At 37.6% G+C, this 23,206-nt stretch overlaps 1 protein-coding gene across 1 annotated transcript in view; it reads right to left on the bottom strand.

The window, feature by feature from the left end:
- The window catches only part of LOC122568591 (beta-1,4-glucuronyltransferase 1), a 37,075-nt gene that overhangs the window by 5,719 nt on the left and 8,150 nt on the right, over nucleotides 1-23,206 (bottom strand). The window contains exons 2-3 of the mRNA XM_043728502.1: nucleotides 14,055-15,034; nucleotides 13,544-13,724 (exon numbers count right to left, since the gene is read on the bottom strand). Of these exons, the coding sequence (XP_043584437.1) occupies nucleotides 13,544-13,724; nucleotides 14,055-15,034 (1,161 nt within the window). The remainder of the gene's footprint in view (nucleotides 1-13,543; nucleotides 13,725-14,054; nucleotides 15,035-23,206) is intronic.

Raw genomic sequence — 23,206 nt, 5'->3', positions numbered from 1 at the left:
ATTTTTTAACAGTTACAAATAGCGAACGTATTATATCGAAGTTTGTATTCTTTGTAAGTAATTACATCAAGAAAAACTCTACATCTTTACTTTTGTATATCCGTGACCTGGAGACCGCTGTTACGAAGAGAATAGAATTTAGTGAAACAAAAAAATATTCTAAATAAGGAGAGGTCCATGTTATTGTGTGTATTATCGAATATAAATTATGTTTTGGGTTACAAGGTCTAGAAACAAAGGAGCTACAAGTAGATTTCTATTGCTGTTTCTTGTAGCCTTTAGCTAGAGCTACAAGGTTAACTTTTTTGGTAATATCCTTTGCTATAAATATATGAACGTCCTCCCTATCGCTTTTATTGTATTGTAACGCTATAAGAGCGAGGATCTGGATCAGCGTACATTGTACTTATACCTTTATTTAGTTCAATATATTTTTCTATTACAAATTCATCCACTCGTTCTTCTATCAGTCAACCCCAACGTAAGTGATACGTGAAGACCACAAGGATCATTTAAAATTGTTACATGGAATATCTTGTTACACGCATCCGAAATCCAATTTTAGGATCGTACATTTTAAAATAAAGTAGAAGAAACATATGCGATAGAAGCGTGTATGCAAGCATGCGAAAGAGGACGAATTCGATCGGTTTGCTGGACCGAAATTCGAATTTACATTTTTCGTTTACTCAAAGACTGTTCATGGCAATCGGGTTATCCAAACCGTCGATAGTTAGATTCACGGTAAGCGGAATATTTTAGACGACACAAAAGTATAAATACATCGTTTCGTTGAAACATATTTTAAATAAGAAATTATGGAGAGATATTAGGAAAGAATGGATTATGATCAGAAGAAACCCATAGCTTTGAAACTTCTTGCTGATGTAAAGTATTAAAAAATCAGTTACCTGTTGAAGGTCACCACTTTTAAGAAAACTCTACATCTGGTCTTTTTAGCTTTCTAAAGCACCCAAGCCATCGACAGCGTATAGACAAAAGACTGGGACGAAGGCAGACCATAAACATTCGACAGGCGACGTTGGCTTCGGGTTTTTCAGTTATAGAGTAACACTGCTAGCGTGCGGATCCGGACCAGCTCATATTATTATTTCATTTTTTGTACTTTTCACTTTCGTATTTAAAATATATTTTTCTATCTTATAATTTATCCACGCGTCTCTCTCTTTACATATCTAATAACCTCAACATTACCTATAAATTGTAAGAGTTGCAAATGCTTAGTCCATATATTCATTGTAATTAACATTGATCTAATTTTTGTTATATTTTATATGTCACTGCTGATAGAAGATAGATTTATAAATACTTGCTTACACTAACTGTCCATATATCCAAAATATATATATAACAAAATCAGCAGTTTCAATAACACGTCAAAGAGCCATATAAACAAAATAGAGACATTACAATAAAAAATTCTGAGAACAATAGTAAACGCCCCATGGTACGTTAGAAACGAGGATATACGGAAGGACCTGGGAATACCAACGGTCAAGGAGGAGATCACCAGATACGCGGAAAGGTACAGAGAAAGAATAACAACACACCCAAACAGGCTGGCTACGGAAACGATNGCAAGAATAGAAAGAAGACTAAAAAGGAAACACCCAGCTGATCTCATAAAGGATATAAACTAAAAAACGCGAAGATGGCACCCCGCTGGGGGTAACCATCCACATGCTATTCAATCATATGTTATAACATTTTACCTAATGTCCCACTGGACAAATTGTAAAATTAAAAATAAACAATATAAAAAAAAAAAAAAAAAAATAACACGTCAAATATCTAAATGTTGCACGAATTCACCGCTCTTAAACTGCAACGTAAAATAAACGTTACCAAGATATTTGCGAGAAACAATTCGTTGCGTTTCGTGTTCTCGCGCGCTTTTAACTTCTTCGTGAAATTGAAAAAGTAGTTTTACGCCTGCTGCATGCACCATACACAAGAGAAATACTATGGAAACGTAGCTACACCATTGTGACTGGCTAAAGCTAAAATTATATTGCCCCATAGTTTCTTCCGCTTAGTGCGTTTCGTAAGTTTTTTGCATTGTGGCGTGGGAATCACGGCGAAAGTTTGAGAAAATGTGCCGTGGATATCGCTCGAACAGTGACATTCCCACGGGAAACACGGTGTTTCCGACATTACAGCAACAGGAATAGTAAGGAGGAAGAGAACACGGCTGGCAATCTCGCCCCCGGTCCGCCAACTGAGACAGGTCAGACAGACCTAACAGACGGGATCCGGCATTTCTCTTCTCCAGTATAGATGCGTCTTCGTGAATAATCATACGTAACAATGGCGAGTCATACGTGACAGCTACCCGTAAAGCTGGTAGACACGTTGTGATTATCAAGACGGAAATGATATTGTAGCTGTTTCGACGTTTGATTCGTAATTGTACGAAAGTTATAGCTGTACAAACGTACAGAGCGATACGAAATTGTGCTATTGTAATACATATACAAAGTAATTTTCAATAACGAAATGTAACATACATATGTGAATCTATCCATCGGTATAGATCTTAAGGTAATAACTTCTTTGTCTAGCAAGATTGGTTAGATTTTTTTTTTTTTTTTTTTTTAGAGATATGTTTCGAAAATGATTATGATCGTAAACATACGTAGCAGGGTTAAGAGTGCGGTCAAAATTATAAATAATACTGCAAGTGTAAAACGGTCGATCATATCGGTGCGCCGATCAACGGAAAATTCGAGACTGGTCTCTCGCAAAATAGCAATTGGAAATGAAGAACAGAAATTGGAAATCTGCCACAAGCGTGTTTATTGCGTATATTTATCGCGCTAGTTGTGTTTATTAATACTTATAACATAGTTTACAATAAATGGTAAAAATAAAGTTATTCGATCATTCGAACAGAGTATTGTCATGATTAGTTCAGATATGATCTGGGTTCTATAGCATTAAATTTAGTTTGTAACTAACAATAAGTTAAAAATCTAGATCGTAATCATATTCAAACTAACGATACAAAAGGTATCGTTTTACATCTTCAAGTTCTAATCTGTTTCGTCTAAGAAAACAATGAACAACAAGACTTTTCTCATATCGCACTGTAAACTGCATTGTTCGACGGTATTTTTAAAAAGTATTTTTAAAAAGTTACAAATTAATAATTCATAATTAGAAAAGATTTCAAAAGTTGCATAATGCATCGCGAAGGAAAGTATCGTTCTATGCAAATAGTTCTTCAAAACAGATTTTAACGAATCGCGAAGGAGATAAGGAGATAATGAAAAGAAGACGGCTCCAGAAGGATGATATAATGAGATTCATTAGACCGCACACGACGTGGGTATGGTCGTAATTAATGTAGAGAAATGCAGGATCCGCACAGCGGAAACGCGCCAATAACGCCTCTGACGACGTCCAAAGTAATTGATAGACGGCGTCTAATCTTCAGTTCACTGTTTCGGAGACAACCAGTGAATAATTATATGTACGTAGCGGCAGGATGACATAGTGCTATGGTTTTCGAAATGAGAATTGTATTAATCACGTCATCTTTGATCGTAAGAATAGAGAGACATCGTCGAAACGTCATCGTCCAATCAACCAAATGTAATTTCATCGACGCATCCATAAATGCTAACAAATTTTACTACGAATACCTGACAACGATTTATAGGTCACACATTAACCTAATTATAGAATATAGGTAACAATTGAGAGATATGAGACAAACTACGAGAATTAATTAACTTAAATAAAGTAAAATTAAATATCTTTCAATTAATTAATTTTAGGGAGTCTACTTTTTTTATTGCTTTAACTTCCAGGAAATCTGAACTATAAATTGTTGGAAAATTCTGCAATACTTATCGATATTATATATTTATTCGTTATTATATTTCCGTTACGTTAAATAAATATTTGAAAGTTTCAATCAAAAGTATAACTTCCGAGGTAGGCAATTCAAGAGTGAAATTCTTCTTAGATCTTCGATAGCCCAATTTGCCTTCAAAGAATTAATAAATCATCTAAAATTAAATTGAAATAATTAAGTCAAATCGTACATTTGAACTAAATCTGATTTCTAGATTAAAACGATGTGTTCACTTAACAAAGTTTAGTAAATTATCGGTAGAATTTCTAGGTACATTATGAACTTTAATCAGAGAAGTCTGATGACTAGAGGTCATAAGAACAGTATGAGACTGGAAATATTAATGGCGTACAATGGTCAAGGTGAATTATGCCCGAACCTCAGCCTTGGTGTAGGCACTTGCTTCGTTGATTAGTAAAACTGAATTACCCACATAATGGGCATTACACACGATTATTCGTCTTAATTAGTCAGTGGACGAGAATTAATTCCCTTTACAGCATTCCCGCGGGACACATTCTTGCGGCCACGGTGTAAAACATTTCTGGCTCTTGCAACACAAGCTACTCATGGGGCACCTGTTTGTCCCGAGTTTCGAGAGAACACAGATTGCATTAAACAACATAACGAGTTGACGTATCTTCCTAATTACCGAGACTGGACACTTTGCTTTGATCGAAGAATCCCATTTCCGCGTCACCAGAGTCTGAAATAATTCCACACTGACATGACACGACGAGGAAAGTTTCGAGTTAATCTAGTAGTAACGAGTTAACAGCACGATTCTCTTCTTTTACGTAGAACATTTAGAAAAAGAAAGTGACATACGCGAAACGCTAATCTACAAATATTACACGCAAAATAACAAATCAATTACTATTTATATATCGATCGTTTCATAATTTGACGACACGTCAAATCTTTCTTTCGAAACAATCAAAAGTATAATTGGACAAACCGGAGAAAACAAATATCGTGCAGAATTGACAGTTTAACGTATAATTTATTGATAGATAGCTAACTATTAACTATTATTGGTAAGGCCAAATTAAATCGTATTAAAAATTTTCGCATTCAATATGATTTATGTGCGTATATATGTGTATATTCTATTGATAGAGAGAAAAAGAAAGAAGGGCAAAGTGGAGATATAAAAATTGTATAAAATAGGAAAATGAAGTTTGTTTATTCAGACCAATTAAAATGTCGAAGATAGCATAAAAATATTATACGAACATGGTATTTTTTAGAATGTTAAAAATATGTCGTTTCATGAACTATTTACTACGAATCTCGAATCTTTATTTAAACGATAAATATTTACTTTTATCAATAACCTAACTCGGAACATGCACGATTCACAAAAGAATTTTTCTTCCTTTCTACAAACAAACAAATTATTCATTCCTACCCGCTCACGTAACCAACAAAGCTTTGAATATTCGAAATTGCGGTTAGAACAAGCCACTAAAACTTTTGAAAAGCAAACGGAATTATTCAAGGAATTCAACACATACATCCACCTGCGTGTGCTTCATGTGGCAGTATATTCAAACGATATTCAGCCACTGTATTAATGTAAATTTACACAATTTCCGTAACTGGTAATCGTTCTTTCGCACGGCCACTAAGGGCATACTCCATTCGGTTTTGCTTGTTCCTCTCCGGATCTCTGCATTACGAAGAGGAATACAGAATGCCGAAGCGGTTTGTGTTCTCGCACTAATCATTAACCTTCGCGCACACACACGAGCACACGTGCTCACGGAATACCGAATATCCTGATTATTTACAAGTATTTGCGCGTATACTAGTTGGCTGTGTGCACGAGATGCGCGTAACATTATCAGGCAGAACATGGCGAAATTATTTCTAGTCTAAAGGGAAAGGATGCGGATGACGAAACGAAGGAAATTCCCCGTTGTTACGCTTTTGCTCCCAAGTATTAAGAATTTACAGAGCAAGTGCAGCCGATGCGTCTAATTTTCAAGAAATTGCAGCGGATGATGAAGGTAGTTAAGAAGGAAAAATTAAAGAAAAAGAAAATGAAAATGGAAGCTGTAATCTTCTTATTATATTTTTTTGTTATAGTTGGAAATCTCTGCATCTAGTTTCAGTATACACTGCATCTCATAGGTACGAAACTAAAAATTTCATTTCTTAACACAGACCTGATATTCCAGCTTTAAAATCTCAGGACATTTACTATAATTGTTGTAACATTAGAGGAGGCTACCGATGGATTGTGTTATAAAGATTCATTTAACTGAATGCTTTATACGATAAAGGAAATTTAAGCTCATTAATATATCAATACTTTTAGTAAAAAATGCGTACAATTTAAAATTCATAATCTACGCGAAATATACAAATAATAGAAAAAATAGAAGGTGCTCTGAGACTTTTGTACGGGAATGTAGAGGGAATATAAAAACAACGCGTCAAAATCTCATTAGATCGATGATGCAAAATCGAGTAGATGAACTTATTTGAAAGTGGAGCCACGCAATACTAAGCTACTCGCAAACAAATTTGCTTCTATCGTATCCCGAGTTCAATATCTGAATAATAAAATATTTTGTTATGCTGATTCTATAGCTATGAAACTAGAATAAACTTCCGCCTCTCTTTTATACAGGGAATATAGTCTTCCTTTTTCTGGAGAAAAGCATAATAAATTATTTCTCAATATCTATAGATGTCAGATACGAAATACTTGGTTCCTTATCGTATTAACCACAACATATAAGAATCGAAAATTTTTAAGTGGTTTTATAGTCATGAAGCACGCCGTAGTTTATATTCTAAATCATCGAAGAACGAAAGCAGCGCTAAGCCGCTAAAGTTCAACAGGTTTATAACATGCGACTACTCTTGGCCAAGCTTGAAACTCGATCTTCAAAGAACCATAAAGTATAAATATAAAAGTACAGAGAGAGCAACAGAGTTTTACTTTTAAAAAATCGTAATCTTGAAGTATGAATTGAAATGTTTTACGACTACTTCCATTAATTTTATATCAAAACCATTAAATCAACGTTCTTTAAATTTAAGCCTCGAAATATCTATCGTTTAAAACGATCGATTATCAATAATCTACATCTATCGTCAACGATGCCCTGCTTTAGAAGATAATATGAAAATCAGATTTTATAAAAGAACAAATTAAAAGCAAGACTTTCTAAGATAACGATCTTCGAAGAAACAATCTTAGGTTTATGGGTTGTTCGATAGTCGTTGACAAGAAATCACAATTTTATAGCACTCGTGTCTGTCGCAGATGAAATATAAAGGAAATAGGATCGAACGTGGGTTGTTTTACATCGCGTGTACCTTGGGGAAATGTGTTTGGGTTAATTTCACGGTTCAGTATCGACGGAGGCCACCATTTCCACCGCGGTCCATTACGATCATGACATGCCATGCTACCACTCAACACACTTTATTCGATTCCTGTGTTCCTAGAATTCGGCTGACTAAATTTAACGAGGGGATAAAGACATTATCCGCGTTTAGAGGATTATGTTTCTGTCGGTTTACAAGTTCGTTTGAACGAAGATAAAAATAACGCTATCCACGATAACATATGATCGTTTTACATTGCGAACTTTGAAACTGGATTTTTGATGTGATAAAAAGAAGAAATACGTAGCAACATGTCGACCGTACTACTGCAAAAAATCTGAGTATCGTTTACTTTCAATCAGAAAAGTAAAGTAAAGTTCAATATCCCCCATCTTCTATAGCGTATTCCAAAAAAATATCCCATAATCCGACCTCACAGAAACCTCGTCTCATCTCATAAACCACGCAAGCCCACGTAATAATTCAAATCCAAGCTAGAAATTTGTAACATGTGCCTGAAAAACTTGCGTTTAACCGTGGCAAAGTTCCATTTGGTTGATCTACGACCATGTACTCAAGCTGAAGCAGAAAATGTATTTTTTTTCTTTTGTTTTTTTTTCGAAATGGCGCGACCCTCGCTCGTCAGAGTTTCCCGTCTGAATACGTTCGTACGGAGGCCACGCATTAGGGCCACGCGTGACGATGCATTCGTAGGACCTGGGAAGTTTGGTAAACAGCGACGCATAATTTTTCAACGGGGTAGCAGAACGGCGAGGGTGAAAGCTACGCGACTAAAACCGGCGAGTGAAACTGGCGAGTGAAACCGGCGAGTAAATCTGGTAATTGAGTTTTATGCGATCGCACGTCGGTATAAATCCTGGCGAATAAGGCGGCTCCCTGTAACGTGTCTACACTTATCTTACATTTCCCACCGACATCAACGAACCTGGAGGCGGAAGGTGTGCCGATGAATAAAACCACCACAGGCAGAAGAGTGGACTGCGAAACCCCTGCATTTCGTCCGGTTCGACGCGATGGATGGGCTTAGATCTCTGCGTGTGATTTTAATGCGGGGATTTCTGTCGGTAAACTCTGTTAAGGAGATATAAGCGACTATTCTTGATGGAATCGAGTAATTGGAAAAGAGGATAAATTGATCCATTATGATTCGACGAGAATGTATAATTAATTTGAATGAATGTGATGGAAGAATTTGACGGAGAAATACAATTGAAGTTCCTCTCTTTGCGCAAGCATTTTAGTATACAAGTATTTTATTACTTGACAAGCTTTCTACCTTCCCGTTCTTTCATTAGTAGATGTTGAATTACATTCAAAAAATTCTTCTAAACTGATATGCTGTTGCCGCGATCGTAGAAAATACCAGATTGCCAGTTATTAATTCATTCTTAATTTCTACATTTTGATCAAACTAAAACACCGTTGATACAAATCGAGCAAAGTGTCTGGATACTTGCAAACGATATTGTATATCGAAATGATTAAATATAATAAAATACACAAAACGGTCGTTGTGATAAACTCTTCGATACATGAATTCATTACTGTCATTATCGCGGCCGTGTATAATTAGAACAGATCTCGCGCTCGGTAATACGTAGGAAATACGACAGTAACGAATATGTTCAGGATGTAAGCAATTATTATTTATCAACAATGATTTATATCGAAGTTAATAAACATCGTACGATGACGTTGACGATAACAATAAGCTATTTTTCGTGACGAAACTAATTACGAACAGGAGCATTCAGATCTATCGAACACGATGGTTAAAGCATCTAGTACGTTCACTGAACGACAATAATCGAATATCCATCAGAGTTAGCTTCTATATAATATACGCGCGTTATTCATACACGAAAGGAGCGTATTGAAATCAATTTTTTTCCCTAATAAAACTTGCTAATAACGAGAACCATTGCGTACGATTACTATTATAGTCAATCTATAATTACCAAGCACAATAAATCTTTCGTTAAATACGTCGGACTCTGATAATTAGTATCGATCATTCGATTTCCATCGAGAACTTTCATTAAACTTCAATTTTCACGAGCATCTTTCCCATTCGCGTCTGTTCTTCGCCCTAAAATACTTGGATCATCTGTATCGATGTATCTGAAGATACTCGTGCACGGTTCATCGTCCACAGTGACGTCTTTATCGGAATCGAGTTAATTACAACATATCGATAGCAGCCGGCATTCAACTGGCAATTTTATCCGACTAATAAGCAGGAAACAGAAAAGAGAGAAAAAGGATATCGTGGAGAAATGGATGAATAAGAGCGAACAAGATGCCTCGCCTCGGGTTTAGAAACAACGAATCAACCCGGTAAACTTTTAATATAGTTTTAATAATTAATTTTTTTGACAAAATTTCATTCGCCAGACACCTACGGAAAGAAAGAAAAAGAGAGAGAAAAGGTGAGGGAGAGAGAGAGAGAGAAAGGGAGGAATTCCCTCGACCCGTGGAAATAACTTCGTGCTTCGTTCACTTTCAATGAACTCGAATCGTCGAATCGTGCCATTGAAGCCGAACTGCTTCCTGATTGAGGACTCGCGCCAACGTAATCGCTCAATCGACGAGCACGAGCGAACCAAACGAGGCCGACCAGCATCTTTCTTTCCTTCGAATCGCGCTACCTGCACGCGGCCTGACCGTACCACGGACACGCTCGCGTGTCTCGCTGCTCACGGCTATGGAATTCCGCACTGTCCAATCAATTTCATAGCCGATCGAAAGTCAATCTTCGAAATGAACGTCGAAAGATCAATATTGAAACGAGTCGCTTCGAAATTCATTGAGACGACGAGACGTTTGTTGCGAGAGTGCAATATTTTGAAAAGCATAGCTCACGAGCTGTTCCTTCGCGTGTGCATTCGATCGTATTGTTGGGACAAGAGTCGCGAGTAAAATGTTCCGTTGTTGGATTTTCATTTTTCATAAAGATGAATCGATAACACAGACTTTCAGCGAGAAATACCGATTGAAAACTCGATGCATAATTCAGAACGCAATCTTTGTTCGTTGTGTAAATTTTCGAGATCAAAGATCGGCAAATGCAATGCAAAAATTGGCTCTGAAGATTTCTTTATCTGCGTGTTATTTGATAGTTAAAAGAATGTGCTTGAAAGTCACATAATTTAGAAGAAACAGAACGAGCTGTTCGGTTCGAAGATACGAGCCTTTAGCGGCAGGTGACAAATTCACGAAGTTTTGTGAAAATACTAATGGCATATCTAATATGGAAAATCTGATAATTAATACTCGTGAAATCGATATGTTTCGACAGAGCTGAGATTTTAATACTTTTTCCAGACAACTCCGTAACCAAATTTAATAAAAAGACAATTTAATTCATGCGTGATTGGTTGACAAAGTATTGGATATTTAATCGCTCTCATATGAAGAACGAAAAATGTGACATATCATATTTCTCGCCTGTGGTCTTAAAATGTGTAACGTTAGCTTTTGACGACTTAAAGTATCATTTAATGTGAAATATTTGATCAAATATTCGTTTAATTTGTACATATTGTTGAACCGGTATACCATTGAACCGGAATAAACAAAAACGTTACTTCATTCATTCATTGAAACAATTTCCATTAAAAGACTCTATTAAAAGACTGCCATTGATCGTATTCACGAGCCATCTAATTGTCTAACCCAACATACAACGAGTCTCGTGTCGGATCACCGACCCCGAAAAACCAGTGGCAGTCGATTCGATTTTATCTCGGCGTTCGTACGCGAAGCGCCGGAAACGTGTTGCTCTGGTCGGAGGCGGCGAAACAACGTGCGTGCCGAGCAAAAAGGTGAAAAACGTCTGGTGTGCGATGCGTCCGACGACGGATGGAGACAGAATAGGTACAGCAAAACAGGCAGGAGGGAAAAGGACAAAACGGGGCAGACCGAGGAGCACGAAGGTCGAGGAAAGCTGGTTGCTCGGCGAAAAAATAGCGCTACAGGATTGTATCGGATCACGAAGGTGAGAGACGAACAGGCGGGCGGCTGCGGGTTCAAGTACAACGAAATACAAGAGGGTAGGAAAAGCGAACGATATCCATTCTCATTCCTCCGTGGGGAGTGGATGTTGTGCGAACGAACCGCAGAGAAGACGCGAATACCAATGTACGGGGCACGTAGTTCTCGGCACGAAGAGCGTGTTACGCTTGCAACCGTACACCAGCTTACATTCGCGCCTGTGTACGCCTGTTTCGCGCCGCTGTTACCACGTTACGTAGCCATGTAGATTTATACCCGTTTTATTGCCGTCGCTGCGGCATACTTGCTTTTACGAATACGGCGAACTACGGTCGCCGTCCGGATTTTCGCCGCGCGATGGAATTTCGTTATTTCCAGCGAGGCAAGCCCGAACGGCACCATTCCGTGAACGTCGACGTCGTTGGAAAAACTTCGATACTTTATCCCATTGGTACGACGCATCACGCGTGTCTACGTGCATTTTCACGCTTTCTCTTGTATCGTTAGGTTTTGTGGTTTAGTTTATCACCATTGATCGGTGATGATATCGCGTTACGAGAATACCTACACGTCTTAAAGGTAAAGGCAAGGATGTTGTAAAAGGAAGCTTACGACAGAAAAATAATTTAAAGACATTTTTTTATTTAGAATTCGATGTGAAATTATTGTAGAAGGGAAATCGCGTGGAAATCAGTGTGGAGTAATGGTGCTAGAAAGTGGAAGATTTATCGGTCGAGATACTACTGCTACGCCGTCTGACCTATGCGACCTTATTCTACTGCCATACGAGGAATCAGAGATACAGAAGTTTTGTTCGAGTCTCGAATTTTTTTCTATGATGCATTGAGCGTAACGTAGAACACGTAGAACGTGTCATTCATAGTCTCTAGCAACACTGTGCGTGCGTGTGCGTGTGTGCGTGTGTGCGTGTGCGTGCGTGCGTGCGTGCGTGTGCGTGTGTGTGTGTGTGTGTGTGTGTGTGTGTGTATTTTCCATTTTGACATAATATACCAATGTTTTCAGAAAAAAGTATACAAATGATATTTTAATATACAGCTGAATCGTGCGTAGTAAATCTCACCCCAATAATAAACAAATCATTATGTACAGGATAAAAATGGTTAAACATGAAATTTATCAGTTTTTCCAACAGAAATGACCTATACTCTAAGTTTCGAATGAAGCGTTTTTCTATCAGATTCTACTTTTCACTATCATAGTACCAAATTTTTGTAGCCATATGAAAGTACCACTCAATGCTACGAAACTTATTATTCTCGAAGCTAATAAGTTAGCATCTGAATGCTATAAATAATAAGTAGGATAGCATGTCATTTAAAATCCAATCAAAGCCACGTTTCTAAACTATTCGAGGAGATTAGAAGAGTCTCCAGTCAACCTAAGTTTAATAAATTACTCGATTACTGTTTGGAACGCGAATTAGCTCGTTTCCGGACACTAAAACGTAAGCAACGTCCGTACTCGATATACAAGCGTTCGGCGGGAAACGTATCAAGTTTAAATTGAATAATACTCGTACTGTAAAATGGGCCTCCATAGCGCGATAACGCCTACAACGATAATATGTAATTCGATTAATATCCTTGGCGCGTGGGAGTTGCTCATACTCCCGAACTACCGCGTGTGCCTCTCGTGTACTCGATCAGTTTCCTCCCGATATTCCTCCGATTCTCGTTAATCGTCATTCTCTCTATGACGACGGTTGCGCGAATATAAATTTATATTATATTATCATTTCATCACGTTTTATAATCGCCCGGTTCATGCACGCACTTTTACTTTTTCGAATTTCCTTGACATCGAAAAGGTAAAATCGCAGAAGTAATTACACGCTTTATACTTTAGTTCTTTTACGCTCGATGCTACATATTAATAACATTCTACTATATAAAATAACGTTATACTTTAGCAAGTTGTTGATTAATTAAAGGAGCAATGTATTTATCGTTGATAAAAACTGGTTTCGAGTCTTAATGTGTTGTGCTTTCCTTGCAACGTTATCCAAGCGCTATCCGAACACTGTCCGAGGAAATAGACTTCTGCTCTTATTAAGTAACGAACAAATAATTTTTCTCTCAGACCAAAAACAAATTTGATCGTAAAAGAATTAGAACCGTCGAATGAAGGAGTTACGAAATTCTATTTAATATTCGATGACTATTTGGTCGATTTGCAGCTGCATAATCGAAGTTCGATGTCTTAATAATTCGTTACGTTAATATGACGTCAACGACTAAAGAAAAATACATAAAATAGAATAAGAGCGGCATGAGGAATGCATACCTGAGTGTTTCTGGTATATCCGTAACCCATAAACCTCTCGTCATGAGCCGGGACAATATCCTTTGCCACGTAAAATGGTTCGTAAAGGAATTCAAAGTTCGTCACATCGTGACTGATGTACACCTTGCCAGTTTTTACGTTGCCGAAGTTTTTATGATTCACAGACGTATCTAGTATCCACCTAAACGAACAAGAGTATGCACGTTATAAATATATAAAATTATTCATTATTTAGGAAGAGAGTAACAAAAGATGTAAAAACTAATAAAAATATTAGCAAGATTAACGCCGATATATAGTACTTTTCGTATCTCTGTCTGATCGGGCGAAAACTTTCAACGTTTGAAAAAAATCTTTTGCATAAAATTTGAAACAAAAAATTACGCATACCGATAACAATTCCTTTATACTTTCCTCGAACTTTGAAAACTTTTGAAGAGTAGAAAAAATTAATAGATAAAATTGCAAACGATTGAAAGACTTAAAAGACAAATGATTAAAAAGTACTGACCTGGTAAAATTGGTGGCAAACTGATTGTGGATGAAGACCTTCTGATGGAAAGGCCTGGCCAGTCCCTTTCTCGCTAGCCTAACCAATTCCGTCTTGTTTTGTGGAAATCTGACGCGCGAGTCCAGCTCGTACGTCGGTATCACGTAGGCGCACTTATCACAGGTATCAGTCCTCAGAAATTCGTCCAGAGCGCCGGTCAAATTAAAGCTCGGCACGATATCTACGTCCGTCAAGAACACGTAATCTGACTGGCAATTTTTCCTCGCCAGGTTCCTCATGTGGTTCTGCGGATAGACGTTTCGTATCCGCCAGTTTGTCTGCTCGTTGGAAATCCCGTTCATCAACTCGTTCAATGTTCCCTCTGGTTTGGCACAATCTACCACCTCTGGCAGCTCGAATTCTCGTGGCTGCCTCTTCGGCGGTCTAACCCTTGGCACAGCCAAGGAAAAAGCGACTCTTTCCCGTATCGGTTCGTAACACTTTCTAAGGTAAATCAGGTACTTCTGAAGAACCTCGAACTCTTCGTCACCAGCTGCGTACAAAGCCACCGACATCGGCCCGGTCCAATGATGAGCCGCCTGAACGACCGAATGCAGCTTCTCGACCGAGCTCTGTGTGGCCAGGCAAACACGATACGCCTGTGATAACTCGACGAAACTAGATCCAACGAGAACGTGGTCGAACGTTCGAAACATTCTACGAGCGTCCCATCTGCCGAGCTTTATGTTCAATTTTAAACCATTCGCGTCAGCTGGCAACGGTTGGTAATCTTGTGTAACGCAGTCCGACTGCTGTTGCTCCTGCTGCTCTTTGATTAAGGTAGCGAGGTTCCATTCGCTTACAGCGTTTGATTCCAAATCCCTGGGTACTTCGTCCGGGATGCAGGTTTCCGACTGCAGCAACAGGAAAGTCAATAGCATATTTGAGAGAGCCAGGACAACCACGCTGGTCAGACTGAGGTTCCATGGTCGACATCCCAACTGCATATGAAAGTCAGAAAGTTCGCTAGTTTAATAAACCGTCGATTACCTTGACGTAATGGTGATCAAAGAATATGCGAAAATGAAGCAATTAACGCGATCCCGTTCCCTGCAAACTATTGGTTCGCGGACGAATAGATTTTTTTATCGAAATGTTATTTTCTATGTTGCTCAAATGAAGTACAGTGGCTACAAAAAGTATCTAGACGTATTCTCATTTTCCGATGAAACGTTCTCTTTTTTCAGGTTGTACATCTCGCTTACTTACTATAAAATTTGTGTATTCACACGGGCAAACTAATCAAACGATACGAAATTCAATATATGTACTTGAACCTAACCAATTAGTACGTAAGTGTCGTACTAAAAACAATTTTCTCGATCGAACACTTTCTATTGCAAGCTTTTACGTGTAAAATATTGTATTGTTGTAGTATTGAAACAAGTTAAAAGTATATTGGTATGCGACGAGAGAACGAAAATACGCATATTCTTAGCAATAGCAAGTGTAAAGAGAAAATGAAGAAAGAAACTTAAAGGTCGAGCGAAATATGAGCTGCGATTATGACTTTCGAAGTTTGTTCACCAGAGTTCCCAAGCAAAAATCGTGCCACAGCTATTTCACTGCAAAACACTGAATAAACAAGTTTTACGATAAGGAACGAAGTCTTTGGCAACGGTATATTGGGTCTGTCTAAAACAGAGTCAGCTTGCCTGTTTTATCGTCCTAATTACCACGTCGTCGGTTTCTTGTTACTACCAGCAGAAATGCAAGAATAAAATATCAAACATTCTGGTGAACCGGGAGATGTTAAAATCTAATTCAACATCACTGTATTTTATCTTCCTTGCAATTATCAAACTTCTCTTCCCCCAGTTATAATTTTTACTAACAATTTTCTACTCTTAACAAATATGATATATGCTAGATATGTGTATGATGCATGACATACAACTAATTATAATCAAATGTATCTATTAACACCCTCATAATTGATAACAATCCGCATGATTAAATGCATATATATATATATATATATAAATTATTAAAAATTCGATGAATAAGAGATAGATAAATAGTAAATACGATCTAATTGAAAGAACGTAAAACGTACGGAATAAGTGAAATATATTTATATTAATTTGCTTCATTAAATATATTTAACTTTAAATTTAAGCGCTCGTAGCAATAAAAATATCGCGTCTGAAAAGATGGCTGATGAAATGTAGAATGACTTTTATAAAATCGTGTTTCAGATGAAAAAAAAACAATAAAACAGAACCTACCTACCTAACCTACAGGGATTGCAAGGTTTAATGAAGTTCTACTACGCAAATAGTATTCTTCTCTTCCATGATAAGACTTCATTAAACAGTCCTCGTCTCAAAGGATTCTATTTCTGCTACTGTGCATAAAATAAAAAGTAACTTAAACAATTACTTTGCGCAAATTTTATGAACACCACTCGATCCGATCTGTTTAAAAAAAGATAAGAACGTACTATTGGAAACAAAATACAATTTTACGTTACAATTTTAACGTTATATTTTCGTTTCATTTTACAATTCTTTTACTTTATACAGGAAACTAAAGTCCCGCTATACTACACTTCACAATACGAGAATACAATATCTTTCCGCTAATTGATAAATGAAAATTCTATCTTCATTTGAACTATACACATTTATAACATCATTAAATGCTCTTTCAACGATGCTCTGACCGGTTAAATCGGTCCGCTAACTACAAAATTACTTCACTTTGGAAGAATACTCGAGGAACAAACACACGCATCCGATAATTTCCTAGAAAGAGTTTGCAACCGCGTAAATACCTTAGAAATATGTAGGAGTCGTACAGATGGACCGCAACATTCCTAATAATAGCGCAATTACGTTGCTAATCGGAAGAAACAGATTGTAGGTATCGTGGAGCAGCCACCAAAATGCACGGCAGAACTCCCGGAGGAATCCAATGAAATTTTGCTTGGAAACAGAACGCTGGCTAGAACGATAATGGATCGTATGACTTCCCAGGGCCCGTTAAAATCGCGCTCATATATAAGCCATGACGTCAGAACAGGCCAAGTATTTAATGAACAAAATAGTTTGCACCTCGAGCAAGATAATCGCCATGTCCAACGATGCTATCTTCATTGGGTTAGGTGTAAAGCATCGCGTATAACTTTTGTACCGCTGATCGCACGTGCAGTATATGATTCCATTTACTGGCAATCTTTACGCGCTGTGTCTGTATTAACACGTTGCCTTCCACACGACCCATTGGAGGGTCGTGCTCTATTTACCGGACTCATCATCCCTGGATCTGGGAATTGTTTTCCTTTTATGAGTCATTCGTTGTCCAGAATATAATAACAACTGGCCGTGTAGTTTAATAAAACAATCCTTTGTTCAGTTCTGATTATCTTCCATGTAATTTGTTGTAGATTTTTGTAGTATATGTATACTATATGCATGAAATTTTGATGTGACAATTACACATTTTGACGGCTAACGAATTGAGATTTTTAACTGAGGTTTTCTGCGATAGGTTTTCTAAAATAACATTTTGTAATTTTACAGATTATAAAAAATGTATAGACAACTGTCTTTGTAATTATAACGAAAAAAATCCGGTTAAACAAAATTCTGGCGCGCTAAACAAACGCAGCTTTAATTAACTGAACTGTTTAGTTAGTCAACAGGTTCTTTCCCTAGTTTCTCGTATTGAGAAACTAAACAGTTTATTAATTTAATTGAATTATAACTGGTCATGAGTAAATTTATTTCTTTAAATATAAATATAAATTGAAAATAGGAACTTTTAGAGCTTCCTTTTATAACTGTCCACTGTACTTCAGATAAATAAATGCAATTATGAAATAATTCAGAAATTATGAATAAAGTGGCAGATGAATGTAAATATTTATCTCATCTATATATAACTCAAAAATATCGTCGTAAAAACGAAACTTTATCCTTGTCGCGTGCTTGAGCCTTTCGCACTCCTCGCTGACTATCGCAAGCTCGCGTCAAACGTGCTGGTTAGTAACGGACGCTAACTCAACAGCTTTTTTTACCGTTGCTGGAACGATACACGCATTTCCTGAAAAAAATGTAGATCACGGCGCTCGCAAGGCCTTAATCCTTAAGCGATATATGGACACACGAGACACTTTGAGCGTACAGGAAAGTAGCTTTTGATAATAAAACCTTCACTTCCCTCAGGCAATTTTTATGCTCAAATTTGAAGTGTTTTCGTGACTTTGCTTTTCGTGTTTTTATCGGCTTCTTCTTATGATTTATCTTTTATGTGTGCAATCAAAATGCTGCAATTATCTAGCCAACTCTCTCTTCGACGAGCAGAACGATTCTGCCAGATTTGAATTCGACAGGCTTACTAAGTTTTGTCCTGTTAACTACATTATATAGCAGGCGCATCGATGAAGAAGAAATTTGCTATAAATAACATATATTCAACGTTAGAAAAGATATCTGCCGTCATAAATAATCAGAATGTTAATGTAATTTTCTTATATAAGCCTGTGAAGAATATAAATGTAGCATTTCACTCACGCTATTTTTTGATTCATAAATCATTTCAAATGAAGCTGTAAACGAAGAAACTATATCAACTTTACTTGAAAAATGTCTAGATTCAATATTCGCTAAACGTGACGTTTCAAAGAAGCTACATATGTATCTACGTGTAGCACAAGCTTTATTTGAAAAAACGATGCATCGATTTAGTGTCGCGAATGGAATATTTAAAAGTTCGTTTCCGTGTAACTCGATATGGAAATATTCCCTAACAATACAATTACTTACCAAGATCGTTATCCAACATGGCTCAAGACTATAACACGGTACTATATATCCGTATGTGTCTATATATGTATGCAGTATGTACAATGGCCACAGAAATGGTGACATTACCTTCACACTGCAAGCAGTCGCAGTTCTGCCTACTTGTACGCGATCCTAAGGAGAGGAAAGTGGAAAACTCGGTTGCGTCCGCTACAGCCGAGATTTTTACAAGCCGAAACTAACCTGCCGTACAACTGTGCACTGCACTGTAAAACGTGAGAAAATTTCTGCCGTCCCTCGTACTACCTAAACCTTGAGAGGCGTTCCCATCGTGTTTACGCAGACTTATTAACTTATTCTGACGCGACGTGGAAAAAAAAAGGCTGCCAGTGGAAAATAGAAAGAAGAAAGAAAGACAGACGACTTCGTATTTAGTTTACGGTATTTATTTGCATACTATTTACGGGATATTCGTTTGCATACTATTATGACGTGACGAACGACTCGGCGAGAGTTGCTCGTTATATACATATATATCATATACGTATGTGAGCGTGCACGTTGAATGAACCCACGCGGTTTTTAAAAAAGAATACAACACTATCAAATAATCAATATTTATGGAGATGCGCGGAAATATTACACGTGGAAATTTCGTCATCCCAACTTGCCGATAAATTCCATGTGAGATCACTATTAATTAAAATTTGTTATGAATCCTTTTTATTAACATTGGATTTTTATTTATTACATCTGAAAACCATATATATTTATATACAATAGATATATATATACACATATAGGGATATGATAAAATTCTAATTGATGATAATTGATTAACGATCTAATTGATTTTTTGATTTCGATGTCCCTCTATGGAAAGAGTATTTTAATACGAAATAACTACAAAATGAAAAGAATTTGTTAGATCTAAAGATATAAAGGTATAATAATTAAGACCGATAGTATTTTAATATTTGCAATATCTTAATATCCTTTAAGCTTTTAATGTTATAACCAGCGATATTTTGAAAAGTTATACAGAGGCTGGAAAGAAATGAAAATTATATATCTGGTACCCGTATATTTGTATAAATCGAAGAAGAAAAAACAAGATGCAAAACGAGTCACGTGTTTCTCCCAATAAAAAAGACAGATCACGAATATTTATTAATTCTTATTAGCGTTAGTCGGTAATTAAATAAAATCGAAAATTTGTTTACCTATTTCATTATTCTCGAGCGAAAACAAATTCCAGAAGGATAATATGATCTATCTTTAGTCATGCACATTTCAAAACATGACACCGTAACAAGACGAAGCGAGGAAGAAATAGGAGAAAGGGCATGATTGATTATGCAAACACGTTGTTATTACTGATTCAGTGTGCCCTGAGCACCGCGTGTAACACGGCTGGCAAATGTGTGCACGTTACACAGCTAACCCATTATCAAATTGTGTACTTGGGCTTTCGTTAGGTCACACACGAACCACAGTGCAGGCTTTACCGGCGCTGAATGTACGATGCAGGACGAAAGCTTGAAAGCACGATTCACTATACCTGTACCTCCCGTATGTTTTCGTGCGGAACTCTATCCTTCCTGTAATCGCAATTTCACCGTGTAATCAACGATACAGGAAATACATGCAACGACGCCAAAGCGCGGTGTCGCGCATTATCGAACTAAACTTTTGCTACACGATAGAACGATACCGTACGTTTGTGTCGTCAAAAAAGTAACAAATTGAACCGCGCGTGCGATACAGGAAATACGAATATATTACATAATTAGTATTATGAAATTTGATTCAATTTGTACGTGTATTTCATTTCTAAAAAAAAAAAAGCTTTATATGCTACGGAAAAATTAATTAACTGAGATTTTCGAAATTCTCGAATTTTGCAAAATGGAAATATTTTAATCATATCCATACACGACGAAGTAAAGTAATATGTAACTTCCAAAAACAAAGTAAGGTATTGTAGATGAAATTTTGTATGTTTACAAATTTTTATACGAATTAATTGATAGAGCATAATCGAAGAAAAGATTAGCAGAATTAAACATCTACGAATAACATTGACTCGCAATTCCAATTGCGTACGTTACTCGTACGTATAATTTTTCCTAAAAATATTCTGAGTTGTAAATAGAATTCTACTGGATTGTAAAGTAACTCCAACCATATACGAAGCAAACAGTGGTTCCGTACAATTGAAATCGTTTCGCAGAACCAAAAATTGAATTAACTAACCAACAATAACGAAGGGTTAGAAAAAAAGAAAGTAATACTGACCGCTACAAATTTCCCTTAATTTTCCATTGCGGTATCGAACCAATCCGAAAACTCAAAGCACCTCTCTCAGGTACTTCGTTCACTATGTATTTCACGGCAAATAGAAGTTAAATTTGGCCCGAACCAGAAAATCTAACGCGTATCGCGATGATAGGCAGCAGCGCAAAGGAGGATGATTCCGTTAATGGGAACCACATTCACGGGGAGTTCGGTTACCCCTTGAAAACCGTGCTCAAAGGCGCTAAATGGAAAACACATCGAGTTTTTGCTCCACGTTTTCGATTTACTCGTTAAGACAGGAGTGAACGAGAGAGGGAGAATCGCATTCGCAACAAGAGCGCATAAGTACCTATAGAAGAGCGACAACGAAAGGGAAAGAAGACGTAGTAGAAAGTGGAAGAAAAAAAGAAAGGAAAAGGGAAGGGATACGAGAGAAGGAAGAGTTAAAGAACCGTTATAGGCTGGGAAAGGAGGAAACGGCTGCGAAGATCGGAGCCAGGGATAAAAGGTAAATTCCGCCTTTCAATTTTGCTACAGTCCCATTTTACTTCTAGTTCAGTGCTTGGATGCCGGTACCGACGCGATGCAACGTCGGCGGCAGCGTAACTTAGCCCAGAATAAACTGAATACCATTCATTACGGCAGCCCTCCCTTCGACCACCATCAACCTCATCCCCATCCCTTCCAACCTCGTCCCATTCCCTTCGCCTCTTCCTGTTTTACCATCCTTCGCCGCTCTTCATCCTTCTAGCTCTCGCGCACAAACGAAGCGTCGAAGGCGGTGGCGGTGTTGAAAAGCTGAGAATTGGAAATTCTTTGAAACTCCCTCTTCCTCCTTTTCTCTTCCGCCTTTCTCTTCCCGCTCCCTTCTCGTTCTTTCTCTCGCTACCACTGAAACGACGTAACCACTTCTATGGCCTCGGTCTCTCCTCTATTTGGATACACCCGGTGAAAGGGGTAGGTATTGGGAAGAGATGCGGTTTGTGATAATAAACGAATTGCACCCGTTCCCTCCGTGCCACTTTTCGCCCAGGAGATAAGCAAACGTGCGTATTATCGAACTCGCGGAAAATACCTCGGGCTGCAAAGATAGCCAGGCGAAGATTTCACGGTGGGTGGCGTCGAGACGTCCGTTTAAAAAGTTCGTGAAACGATTTCCGCGAGAAGATTGGATAAAGTGATATAGAATGATATGGCGATAATGAATTTGTCCGATTTTATGGAACTAGAAATGTAACGATACAGACTAAAGGTATAGTTGCATAACCGACAGTGTAAAACGTAACCGATTCGCGTTTTGTATATATACAATACGTATGATATATTCATAAAAATTTTCTGCGACAAATGTTCAGATGCTTTCGTAAATTACTGTACATCTCCGCTATTGTACGTTATTGATTCACCTTCTTTGAGGTATCAAACATGTATCAAAAAGTTTAATTGACCCTGTCGATTAAAAGTATTAGTCGACATTATATGAGAAACTACGCTACAGACAACATGAAGAATCAAGTACAAAAGTAAGCGAAGGGAAGAAATTGCAAATGTAATATTCATAACTGTATCTACTTTGACGAATCATACGTAAACCACTCGTAACAAATTAGCATACTCCACAACGACCGATCATAAACGAGCAGCGTAAATGCGAACATTTCCATCCGTTGCTTGAAGATTCTCCTTCTGCCAAGCTAATTGCAAACGCTCAATTCCGGATGTACAAAAAGAATCCGTGGAACAGGGTAGAAAAAGAAAAAAATAGTTAACCGTCCTCGATGGAATCTCAAAAAGGAATTTCTTTTCATAGCTAGGGGTCAGGCATAACTGTCGTAGTCCGGAAAGCACGAAAGCCACTTTTGTCGAGTGGTGAACCGCTGCAATTAAACGACTGCCCTTCTTGCCCCTCCTCCTTCCGCTCTCATCCGTTCATGTTCCTTTTAGCCTAGTTCTTCTCACTTCCTCTCCTTCTCTCCTTTTCCCCCCTTTTCCTCCTCTTCGCCTTCTTCTCCTTCTTCTTCTTCTTCTTCTTTCTTACCTGCACTTCCTGCTTCCTTTCTTACATCT

The sequence above is a fragment of the Bombus pyrosoma genome, linkage group LG6 (genome assembly GCF_014825855.1).
Source record: "Bombus pyrosoma isolate SC7728 linkage group LG6, ASM1482585v1, whole genome shotgun sequence".
In the NCBI taxonomy this organism is placed as follows: domain Eukaryota; kingdom Metazoa; phylum Arthropoda; class Insecta; order Hymenoptera; family Apidae; genus Bombus; species Bombus pyrosoma.
Note: the sequence above shows the minus strand (reverse complement) of the source record. Positions and strands in the feature narration are given on the sequence as shown.